The 11989-nt window shown below is 28.9% G+C and overlaps 3 protein-coding genes across 3 annotated transcripts; 1 reads left to right on the top strand and 2 right to left on the bottom strand.

Moving 5' to 3' along the window:
* Positions 1 to 114: 114 nt before the first annotated feature.
* Positions 115 to 5512, bottom strand: LOC117241817 (RNA polymerase II-associated protein 1). The gene is made up of 8 exons (XM_033507969.1): positions 4931 to 5512; positions 4224 to 4839; positions 3648 to 4152; positions 3406 to 3575; positions 3118 to 3277; positions 2756 to 3035; positions 2506 to 2609; positions 115 to 2424 (listed from the first exon to the last, which is right to left on the bottom strand). Exons 1-8 carry the CDS (start codon positions 5402 to 5404, stop codon positions 1089 to 1091), a joined length of 3645 nt encoding a protein of 1214 aa, XP_033363860.1. The 5' UTR covers positions 5405 to 5512; the 3' UTR covers positions 115 to 1088.
* Positions 5513 to 6052: 540 nt separating this feature from the next.
* LOC117241819 (26S proteasome non-ATPase regulatory subunit 13) lies at positions 6053 to 8020 on the bottom strand. The gene is made up of 5 exons (XM_033507971.1): positions 7860 to 8020; positions 7662 to 7775; positions 7217 to 7543; positions 6800 to 7132; positions 6053 to 6716 (listed from the first exon to the last, which is right to left on the bottom strand). The coding sequence occupies exons 1-5, from the start codon at positions 7973 to 7975 to the stop codon at positions 6449 to 6451; spliced, it is 1158 nt and encodes a 385-aa protein (XP_033363862.1). The 5' UTR covers positions 7976 to 8020; the 3' UTR covers positions 6053 to 6448.
* A 968-nt stretch (positions 8021 to 8988) lies between these two features.
* On the top strand, positions 8989 to 11949 carry LOC117241818 (SID1 transmembrane family member 1-like). Its single transcript, XM_033507970.1, has 9 exons — positions 8989 to 9171; positions 9250 to 9539; positions 9618 to 9768; positions 9832 to 9915; positions 10004 to 10318; positions 10386 to 10935; positions 11005 to 11270; positions 11373 to 11582; positions 11662 to 11949. The coding sequence occupies exons 1-9, from the start codon at positions 8989 to 8991 to the stop codon at positions 11947 to 11949; spliced, it is 2337 nt and encodes a 778-aa protein (XP_033363861.1).
* The last annotated feature ends 40 nt before the right edge of the window (positions 11950 to 11989 follow it).

Below are 11989 nucleotides of genomic sequence, written 5' to 3'. Positions count from 1 at the left end.
CGCAGACCAAACGAAGATATATTGCCACATTATTACGAATATAATGAAAGTTTAATATTATTTACGAGCTATATATATCGTTAATTGATTGGGAATTGTTCTAAAAAACTTAACTTCTTTCATTTGCCTGCTATATTTCATTGTAAAAAAATGTTATACAATTCAATGTGCTTAAACACGAAACTTACTTAAAGCAATATGATGATAACTATTGTGCTATTCAAGGCACGTTTAATTAATATTACAGCATAATTACGATCACTATTATTATACTTATACCTATTGTGTTCCATGATCTTCACAATTTTTTTTTTTTTATTTGAATAACTTGATACGTTCCAGAGTAAAATCGAGAAAAATTATAAAAATTATATTTTTTTACACACGTGTAATTTTGTTACAGTTGTTATTCTTTACTGTTTATGTAGTTTTGTTACTGTCATGTAACTTTTGTTTCAATTATATGAATTTTGATTTACGTGATGTTAAAGCTTCATTATTTAAATTTTCGCACAATATTAGATGCATCGTTATGTTAATATTATATTGACTCAAATATTCGTAATCAAAAACAAACGAATGTGAAATCTTTAATTATAAATGCTAATTTACAAATGGTGTATATCCATACATATATGTATGCATGTATACTAGCGTATAATTATACACACATATTTGCATGGCCATACAAGTACACATCATAAATCATAAATTTTTAATAAAATATTAAATTCTGATTACTATACTTTTCTAATTATAGCACTGATTCATTGCAAATTTTGGCAATCAGCGAAAATAACCAAACAGTGCCTCTATACTTTGCGTAAATGTAAACACAGATTGTTCCTATTCTTTATTCGCATAATTAGTTTTTTGTCTAATGACACTGATATCTGTATATTTCAAAACCGACTGAAATAAATTATTTAATCCTTCAATCATTTATTTAATACTGTTAATTATAGAATATATTGACAAACATACATACTTCACATGTGTATTAAACATACATACATATTTCACAAATTATACATATATTTTCTGACTTCAAATTAATAATTTACTATAACATTAATTATAATCAAATTTTAAAATGTAGGTTGTTGATAATTTAACAAAAGAGTAGCCAAAACTTTATCGGGTATTTTTTCTAATTGGGTTCTCATTCGTACCGCTAATTTGTTTGATTGTTTTAAGTACATAGCAGAATGATGTAATGCAATTGTATAAGGAATAGGACACCAGCTTTGTTTAACAATTCCCCTAACAAGCGCTGTTATATAACTTTCTATTAAAGATGTATCTTCCTCAAGGGGATAAAGATATTCTTTTAACGGAATAACTAATTGTTCTAATGGTAATCTAACATATCGAAGCAAACCTACATGTTCCGACCATAACAATTTTCTATAATGAACATCGTGCCTTTGCGCAATTGGTACCAATAAGGTCATTGAAAAACCATAATCACCATAGGAAGTTGAACAAAAATGTTCACACATCGCAGTAAACAAATCGGTAAAAGAACTAAGTCCTGGCAAATCTATTGTAAAATTAAGCTTCTTGTAATTATCTTTTAATAAAGTTGTCACGGCTCTATTAAGTAAAGCAGAAACATCGTTACTTAAATACAGCGTCTCGCACAGGTATATAAGTACCAATCTACTAAATCTCAAACTTTGTGACAATTTTTCAACCAAATCTGGTAGTACTAATTCTAAACTCAATACGGCTAAGATGACAGCTTTATCATCATCGTTACATGCATTATTATTTCTACATTTTGTATAAATATGTACAATAGGTAAATAAAGCCAATCTTTAGGCATTGCCGCTTGATCCCATTTACCGTCTAATTCTATATACCGTTCGTATAAACCAGATATATCACGACTTAAATTCAATTTAATATCTCCAATATTTGAATTCAGATTTAATTTCTCTAATTCATTCGTTACTATCTCCAAATTTAATTTTTCCTTTGCTAGTGAAACTCTAAGCATCTTCTTTACATCGGATGGACAATCGGCAGGTAAAGATGACACGAGTTTAATAGCAATTTTCCAAATAATGTCCATTGTTTTATTATCTAATTTATCCTTAACAAAAGTGGTTGCATTTACTATAGCAACTAAAAAAGACAATTCAGATCTTGTATACCATGATCTCTCTAAACACCAATCTGTTGTTTCTAATCTTCTCAAATACCTATAGACTTGTGGAAGACTAAGTACTGCCTGAATTTCTTCTATGAAAGAATGATCAATGAATACATTTAAAGCTGTTGCAAGAAAGGGCATACAAGATTGGTGAGATACAATATGTTGCACTTGTCCTTCATAGGTTAATACTCCCAGATGAGGCAAAGCAGAAGGCTCACGCTCAAGAGCTAAAGAACAATCGCTTAACAAATTTGAAGTAGAACTGCAAAAATTAAAACGTTGAAAATTATTATAACACAATATTAATATAATGTAATTTTAAAAATGTTTAGCATCTACTTACTTAAGTTTAGAAAATACTTGCGATCGAGATATGTTCAATGTTTTAATCGCAGTACTATCACTAACTGCTAATAACGTTTCTGCGATAAGTTTCGTATTTCCCCACTGCGAAAATAGTTTTTTATGTATAATATATTTTACGTTTAATATATGATTACAATTATTTTATATACATATATGGTTATTAAATATACGTATAATATAATATTTATTCATATATTTGTAGTATATTATACTTCAAATTAACATACCGTGAAATTACTTAAGGATAGTAGCTGTGTACTCCATTTGGACAGTAAGACCGATATATTTGCTTTTAGCGACGTCAAGCAACTTGCAACAGCAATTAAAGCTGCTGCATATTCACAAGATAATTCAGATGCGCTTTGAATATCGTGATTACTCAACAGAAGCTGCAACTGTGACACAAGAAATAATTGTGCTCCAGTTAAACTATCCATGGCTTCTTCATGCAATAACAATGTTCTCCACAAACGTAAATTTTCGATGATAAGATTATAACTTCCCTTCCTATTAAAAAATTATGATTTATATATGTTATATACATTACAAAATTTTTTCTTATTTGTATTAAATTATAATAAACAATTACCCTGCATCACAACTGGCGTATGATATAATGCGTTGCATAATTTTAAGACTATTTAATTTTTTGGCAACAGATTTTCCTCCATAACAAAGTAAGATACGACAGAATCTAACTGCAGCCACTACTGGTACACCATACACATTATTTATATGATCTGTCATTGCTATAAATATAAAAAATATACTAATTCATTAGTATATACACATTATTTAAACATAAAATATATATATACACATATATATATTATAGTATCTCGCAAATTATAATATAGTATCACACAAATATACGAACCCAATGCATCTGTAGACAAAGGCATAAAATGCTCAATTATTGTTTCCAATAGATTTGGAGAATTTGTCATTTTTAAGACAGTAATGGGCGAATGTCTTACAAGTCTAATTAGAATTTCTAATGCACAAGTTACAGCAACAGGTGGTGGTCGTATTTTATTCAAAATGTAGCTATAAATAATTTCAATTATCATTTAATAAAAGTTTTCGTAGCATTTGCATAAATAGAATTATTAAAAGTACCTAATTCTTAATAGTATGTCAGTTCTTAATAAGGCAGCAATTGCATCTAGTTGCACTAATTCATGATCTTTTAAATTGCTTATATCATCGACATCAGTTTTTGGTGTTGCTAAAACAGGTTCTTTATAATTTCGGAAACCATATAGTCTGTCCAAACAGACTTCATCCGCTTCGCTATATAAGAAAGCTCTTAGTGCTTGTAAAGTTGCTGTGATCACAGCTACTGAGGTTTCATCCAAAGAAAATCTTAATAATAATAGAAGATTTTTCTGACTTAATGCAGTCAATGGTGCAGGTTGTAATGCTTTATCATACCAGCCCTTGCGACTTTTTTCTATAATATTTGCTAATGTTGTAAGAGCTGTACAGCGTTGCTGTTGTGCCGATGAGCGACTTAGTTGCAATAATTCTTGTAAAGAATAACCAGGACGTTCGGGTTCCTCTCCATGATGATGAAGACCTTTTTCAATAGGTACATTGTCGTCTTTGTACGCTAATAATACACCTATTAAAAAAAGTTTATTTGTATATCTATAATAGATTCTCTCTTAAATACATTAGCATTTGGATATTTACCATTAAAGTCAAAACGAGCATTGTATGGTTCATCTGGAATAGGTTCATCTTTCTTTTCAGGTATATTTTCCATCCATTTTAATTTTTCAGGCTCGAGAGAATCCATATGCACCCAACCCTTCTCTTTAGCTTGTTGCAACAATTCTTTTGAAGGTTTGGGTATATCTTGTTCTAATTCATCTATCTGCATTGGTACGACATCATTATTCTGGACTAAATCTTCATGATCTTTATTAGGAATTTCTTCTGCAACTAACTGTTCTGCATTTACAGATTTTTCATTTTGATCTTGAACTTTGCCATTTGATGTTTTATTGTCTTCTGAAGCTTTATTTACTTTTTGTTTTTTATTCCTTCTATTTTTTAAAAATTGTATCAATTCTGGCTTTAAAGTCATCTCAAGTTTACTTTTTTCTTTAAGGATATCCTCTTGAGTCATTTGGCTTAATCGTTCCAAATTTTCTGTATGTATTTCATTTGCCCATGATCCTTCTACAATAACACTACTATCTGTATTACATAAAGGTTCAATCTTTTCAGATTTTTCTATTTTATTTCTAACAATACTTTTAGGAGAAATGTCATGTAAAAATAAACTTCCATTCTTATCATTTTTCTGAAAAAGTAACAAAATTTAAACATTTGAATGTATTTTTCAAATATTTCCATTATATCTGTTATTACAATAAAAATATGTGATTACCAACCATGTATTTAGACACGAAGACTTCAGGAAAACCATTATTGGAACAAAGAAATTCCTTTTTATCAAATTCATACTTGCATGTATCATATTTCTTTTCAATGATATTTCCTAATATTATCGATGAAGATGCTATTTGCATATTATGAACAAAATTCTTCAATCCAGGGTTGAGATTTTTCCCAGCTTCTTCTTTAATCGCAGGATTTATAACATCACCACTACTTTGAGAAGTAGACACCCTGTCATGATTTCTTAATCTTTTTGATTCAGAAAATTTTGATCTTATTTTGTTAGAATTTGTTTGACTGTCAGTAGCTACAGCAGAACTAGTATTTAAAAATGTTTCAGATCTTCTTAAATTAATCACTTTGGCTGATGGTTGTTGCTTATTTCTTAAAAATTCTTCTTGCATACGAAACAATTCTTCTTCGCTATCACTTGGTTTAGGTCGTTTCATAACTGGACTGTCGTCCATTGTTTTCAAATTTATTTAAAACCTTAAAAGTTGTAATTTTTATATTAAATTATCAAGTATTTTTAGGTTATTCTAACCTAAATATCATCGATAGTTTTATTAATTACAATATTTAATTGCTTAATATATCTTATATTGTGAATTTATTTCATCCTCATCTACAGGATTTTAAGAATTAATATATTTTAATAAAAAGTTCTTTTATTTTAGTTGGATAACCTAGAAACACGGAGTATAATAAACAAGTATTCACAGAATGATACGATACACAGTTATACACAGGTTAGGTTAGTATACACAGGTATACATATGTACATATAGCATATATTTTGTGAATTTTATTTTTCTCGCGAGATCTTTTGAACTTATATTTTTAGAAAGGAACACAAACTACAATGTAAAAGTAATATGTGTAAAAGTAATATAAATACTTACAATAGGGTTACAATTAAAATTATAGAAACTTTATTCTAGAAATATCTTAATGCTAAAACACCTGTTTCTATATACCTATTCTTTTTTTATGCTTTCATATAAATACATAATATGTATATTTCATGATTGTGTTGATGAATATGTAGGAGCAGTATACTACTGTAGAAAATTATTAATATCTAAAGAATATGTGAACAAGCAAGAGAAACGCTATAAATGTTAATATATGTTGTTATTATTAATATTTCAGTCATAGTACAAAGTCTCTGAGCACAAAAAGTTCAAATAATTATTCTATAGAAACATTAAAAATTGCATTAAATTGTTCTGTGTAGGATGTTAAGTTAAAAATAAATTTATATATCTTTTTAATTCGTTTGTAAACAGCATCATAATTTTATATTTGAGAAACTGTATCTTATACGTCCTTTTATATTAACTCACTGACTTATCACAATGAAATTAATCTTATACATAATTATTATGTATTTGTATCAATTGTAGTAAATTACATTTTTTATTTTTAAAATGATGGTAAGCCAGTGAGTTAACAAAGATATGAAAATAAAACTTACAAACAAATCAATGACAAAAATGTTAAACCTAATATTAAAGTGTAAGTATCTCTGACGCTCGAGACTCTAATAAACGTTCCATTGAACTAACATCTTTACACCAGCCATCAAGTCGTTGAACCATTCCAGCTATTTGTGTACGATCTAATACGCGAGGCTGTACCCATGTCATGTTTACTGTTCCTGCCACTTGATCAATAGCACCACGAACTAAACCTTGAGCTAGAGCTTTCATTACTAATAATTCTACTTCACCGAGAGGCAAACGAGTTTCTTGAGAAATTTCCGCAAATGTTAATTGCCTATGACAAAAAAAGTTTATTTAATACAGATTGTTTTACATTATCTGGTTCCTTAGTACTTTTACGATAAGCAATATACAAACCTATTATTAGCTTGCCTTTTGAAAGTCATTTCCATGAGGCATAAAAGAGATATTTTTTGTCTCAACTTTAACTCCTGTGCAGCTAGATCAGCAACTTTGCTCCATTGTGGCTTTAATTTTTCAAGTGCAACAATGTCACCAGCATTGAAAGCTTGTAATAAATCAACTAACCAAGAGTTTGGAGTACCTTTCAAGGATAGTAAAACTGGATGAGCTAACAATTCTCCAAGATTATAGACTCCTTCACCTAAAAGTGCAGCCAATCCAAGGAAAAATGCATGCTGCTCCTGTTCTTGTCTACTTAGATTATTTAAATCAATACAACCCAAGTATCTGGAATAAGTTCAAATAACATGTATGGATTACTCTTGTCATACTGAAAATGACCATTGCTCCAAATTATAAGTATAATAGTACCTTAAAGCAGTACGATAATATTCAGCATGTTTCCCTTGAAGACGATAAAGGCGACTTGCTAATAAATAAAATCTACCATGAACTGTTGTAACACCATCAGCATTATCCAATATAGCCTCTACTTCCTCTATAATTTGTTTTGCTTGTTCTTGATTATTTAACTTTTCAAGCAAGATCTGTCCTGTGAGAACTTTACACAAAGCAACTGCCTCATTATTGCTTTTAACTTTAGATTCTGTTTTTTCCAAGAATTTAATTGCTTCTTGTTTATCTTGAAACTGTTGTATTACATATGCTAATATCTCTACCAATGATAAAGGATTTATCCTAAATAAAAATAGGGGAATAGTATTACAATACAATGATAATCTGAATTACTATGTAAGTGGAATAAGTAAGGTTATGAATTAATATTTCGAAAAAAATACGTATATAATATACTTACTTGTTTTCAAAAGTAGATAAAAAGTTTATGTATAACTGTACTAATTTATCTCCCTTCTGAAGCGCTGGATTTTTAACAAATGCTTCTAATTTAAGTGTCAATTGATGCCAAAGCCTGCAAGTCACCGGACGATGAAATTTAGGTAAACATTTTTCTATTGAAACATGCATGTAATGTAGAATATTTTACAAAATATACCTTTTATTGTATAATTCTTCGAGTTGCGCCCATTCTGTAGCCAATTCTTTGTCTGCAACATTTTGATTTTGACTTAAATATGTATTAACATCTTTTGGTGCCACGGATACCGCCATCTTTAATAACAATGACTAAAGCCGAATCAGTATAATGAATGAGGTTGTTCGTTGTTCAGCACTCATTCTGAGAAAGAATAATATAATATTTTATACAATATTTTATTAAAACTGTATGCATTTTATTTTATGATACTTAAAAATATATAATAAGATTTTTTCATTGAAAAACATTTATAATTTGTTACAATAAACATGGAATTAAAATAAATACGACACATGAATATAAATTTATTATTTTTATGAAAGACGTAAAGTAATTAAAATGCTGTATGTTTTGTTAAAAATTCGAATTTATATACTTTTACTATTCTTTAGTTCACAGTGGCAAAATATAAAATTTATGTTGTAATTATTTATTTGAGTTCTTGTGAAGTATACTTGTATTATTTATAATTGTATACAAATAATTAAATCATTTTTACGTTGAATCATTAGACTTTTAATTTATAATACGGACCAGTACTGCATACTAAACTGTATTGAAAGTTTATGCAGCAGCAGCAATGCAATACAACCTTTAAGCTTATAATTTATTCAAACCAAATGTGAAAAATTATTGGAAAATTGATGAAATATAGTATCCAATGAAAATAATTAGTATTAAAGTAATTCAAATCACAGCGAAATATTAATTTTTTTAAATACAGATTCATTGATTTATTTGATACATAACATTCGATATAGTGTTCAAGAATCGTAACTATGGTTATCATACTTGTGTGATGTGAATTAAAACGAAGAGTGACATATTATGTATGTATTATAGCATCAATATTGTGAATGTAAATATGCGACAGATAGCTATGCAGAAGTATCTGCATGGCAAGTTATCTTTAAAAAATTATTTGTCAACGGAATTATGATTCACAATTCATGTTGACATAAAAAAAAACATACTTTTGTGTTGTTAGTTTTATAGTTTCAAGATAGTTAGAGTCGAATAAACTTACGTATGTAGCTTACGAAAATAGTGGTTGATATAATTACATACAAATATATAAATATTCAACATGTTGAGTATGAAGAGGATTTTAACCGTATTTGCTCTGTTATTATCATTTGATCTTCATCAAGTTATTCCTTTTCAAACTCTATCATTTTCTCCTATTGTTATTGTGGCAGAATATAAGAAAGAATATCAATATGTCATAAACACTACTGTTGAATATGTGTTTTTATATCCTGTTAATAATGTAAGTATGAATAATTTTATATATGTAAGTTAATGTCATGATATTTTACCATAGTTTTCATATATTATTTACTTGTAGGTAACTGCAAGAATAGTAGTTGAAAGTAATGCTACTACCGATCTACCTCTTATAGTGGTTGTTCGTCAAAAAAGAGAAATCCTATCATGGCAAATCCCCCTTGTAGTTCAAAGCGCATATTTTGATGATTTAGCATATAATAAAACAAGTCAAACTTTGTGTTCAACTAATTATAATCAAAGTAGACTAGAAGAGGAAGAAGAATTTATTACTGTTAGTTTGTCCACTGCTAATTATCAAAATATTTCATTTAAACTTAACATGACAAAACAGTATGATTTTTATATAAGGTATGTAATTATGTTTGGATCGTTATTGTAATAAAAAAGAAAAATTAGTAATTGTTTCATGTTTCCATTCTATGCCAGTCCTGGAGAAGAAAGAGTAGTAGAAATTTCACCATCCCAACCTATTTATTATGGTTATACTTTCCCAAGGCAAGCGGAAAGTTCTTCTGTGATCATTCGTGTTAGTTCCGATAGTGATATTTGTATGACAGTTTCAATACAAAATACAACAGTAAGTATAAGTTTTTATAATTTGTAAAATCGTATTATTATTAGTTCATATCTTCTTTTTTAGTGTCCTGTGTTTGATTTAGAGAGGAATATTCAATTTTCTGGTTATTGGCAAACTGTAAATCGACAAGGCGGTATAACTGTGCCAGTAAATATATTTTTGACTATAATATATTTTTTAAATATACCTTTTATGATAGATAACGAAATAAGATGTCTAATCTAATATCTTTTAGAAACAAGAATATCCATTGGGCTTTTTTGTGGTACTTGTAGTAAAAGGTGATGATACCGATTGTTATGGAGCTCCTAGTATGATTCCTGTACGGAATAAACGCATTAATTTAGCAATAAATGCTAGTATTACCAAACGAGATTATGTTATTGCTTCAGGAGTAGTAGTATTTATTATTTTTAGTTTCTGTATAGCCTATGTTGTAAGCATTGTGATATCAAAAATTAGAAGGGAAAGAAAAATTAAACAAGAGATATTACATCAAGAATCAGAGCAAATTCGTGAACCTATACCAAGCCCATCAACGGTAGAAGAGGTATTGCGATATACTAATTAAGAAATAAAAGAAATTTTTCTTATCACTTATATTAATTATGTTACAGTCTATTCCACACCGATCAATATCCATAGAAGATGATTCTTCACTGGATGAAGATGATATCGACTTAATGGAAGATGCTTTTTGTGATAAAGAAATAATACGAACAAAACTTGTGCTTTCCGTTTGCGATTTGGCTCGTAAAGATCCAAAGATTCTTAGACATAAATCTCGATTATATTTATATTATTTGATAACAGTTGCTATTTTTTATACTTTACCTGCGGTACAGCTGTTAATTACGTACCAACATGTACTACATGTTACTGGCAATCAAGATATGTGTTATTACAATTTTTTATGTGCTCATCCATTTTTATCACTGTCAGATCTCAATCATGTATTTTCAAATATCGGATACATCATGTTGGGTTTTCTATTTATATTTTTAACATCTTCTCGAGAACATGATGAATTTGAAAGAGAAAAAAATAAATGTTATGGCATACCACAACATTATGGATTATTTTATGCAATGGGCACTGCGCTCATTATGGAAGGAATACTCTCAGGAAGTTATCACGTGTGTCCAAATCGAAGTAACTTTCAATTCGGTAAGACAAAAATTAAATTTTATAAATTTTTTTATAGTATTAATGACAAATATTATATTATCTATTTAGATACGAGTTTTATGTACATCATAACAGTGCTATGTATGATCAAGATTTATCACAATCGTCATCCTGATATAAATGCCCGAGCATCAGTTACATTTGCAATGTTAGCATTCATCATCTTCATAGGATTGTTAGGAGTCTTATATGGTTCAATATACTTTTGGGTTCTGTTTACTATCGTACATTTGCTCACTTGCCTTTATATGACTATTCAAATTTACTACATGGGGCGATGGAAAGTTAGAACGTTATTGATAAGAGTAATACAGGTAATTTTAGGCATTTGGTATTTGAATCTAATATTTTTCATTTTACCTTGATTCAGTTACTTCTACTAGGCACAGTTTATCATTGATTTTATAATTTTCTAGATTAGTAAACATGATGCCCGTTCTGGAATTAGATATTTCTTTCGACCTTTATATATGGGACGTTTTATTATACTTATTGTAGGAAATTTGTGGAACGTTGCTCTCGCAGTACTTGGGAATATGCACAGCGAGAAAAATTTCGCAACGTTTCTGTTGGCTGTATTAATGTCTAATTTAATTTTATATACTTTTTTTTATATTGTTATGAAGGTATGTACATATATACGAATAATTATACTTATGTAGTTTGTCTACATATTATGAATTAATTTACTTTGTGATATTTCAGGTTTGTCACAAAGAACGAATTCTACTTCAACCAGCGATTTATATTGTGTTATCAATCGCGTTTTGGGGCGCCGCTTTATATTTTTTTATACACAATTCTATCTCGTGGGAGCTAACCCCAGCACAATCGCGCAATTATAATAAACCCTGCATACTCCTAAACTTTTTTGATAGTCATGACATTTGGCATTTTTTGTCTGCTTTAGCAATGTTTTTTTCATTTATGGTATTGCTTACTCTAGATGATGATCTAATTGATGTGCATCGAAGTCAGATTTCAGTCTTTTAAGGACAATGACACGAACGAAGAGAGTATCGAGAATTTTTAT

This window comes from Bombus vosnesenskii, unplaced genomic scaffold (genome assembly GCF_011952255.1).
Source record: "Bombus vosnesenskii isolate JDL3184/JDL3185 unplaced genomic scaffold, Bvos_JDL3184-5_v1.1 scf7180000016261, whole genome shotgun sequence".
Taxonomy (NCBI): Eukaryota; Metazoa; Arthropoda; class Insecta; order Hymenoptera; family Apidae; genus Bombus; species Bombus vosnesenskii.
This window is presented reverse-complemented; position numbering and strand designations above follow the sequence as displayed.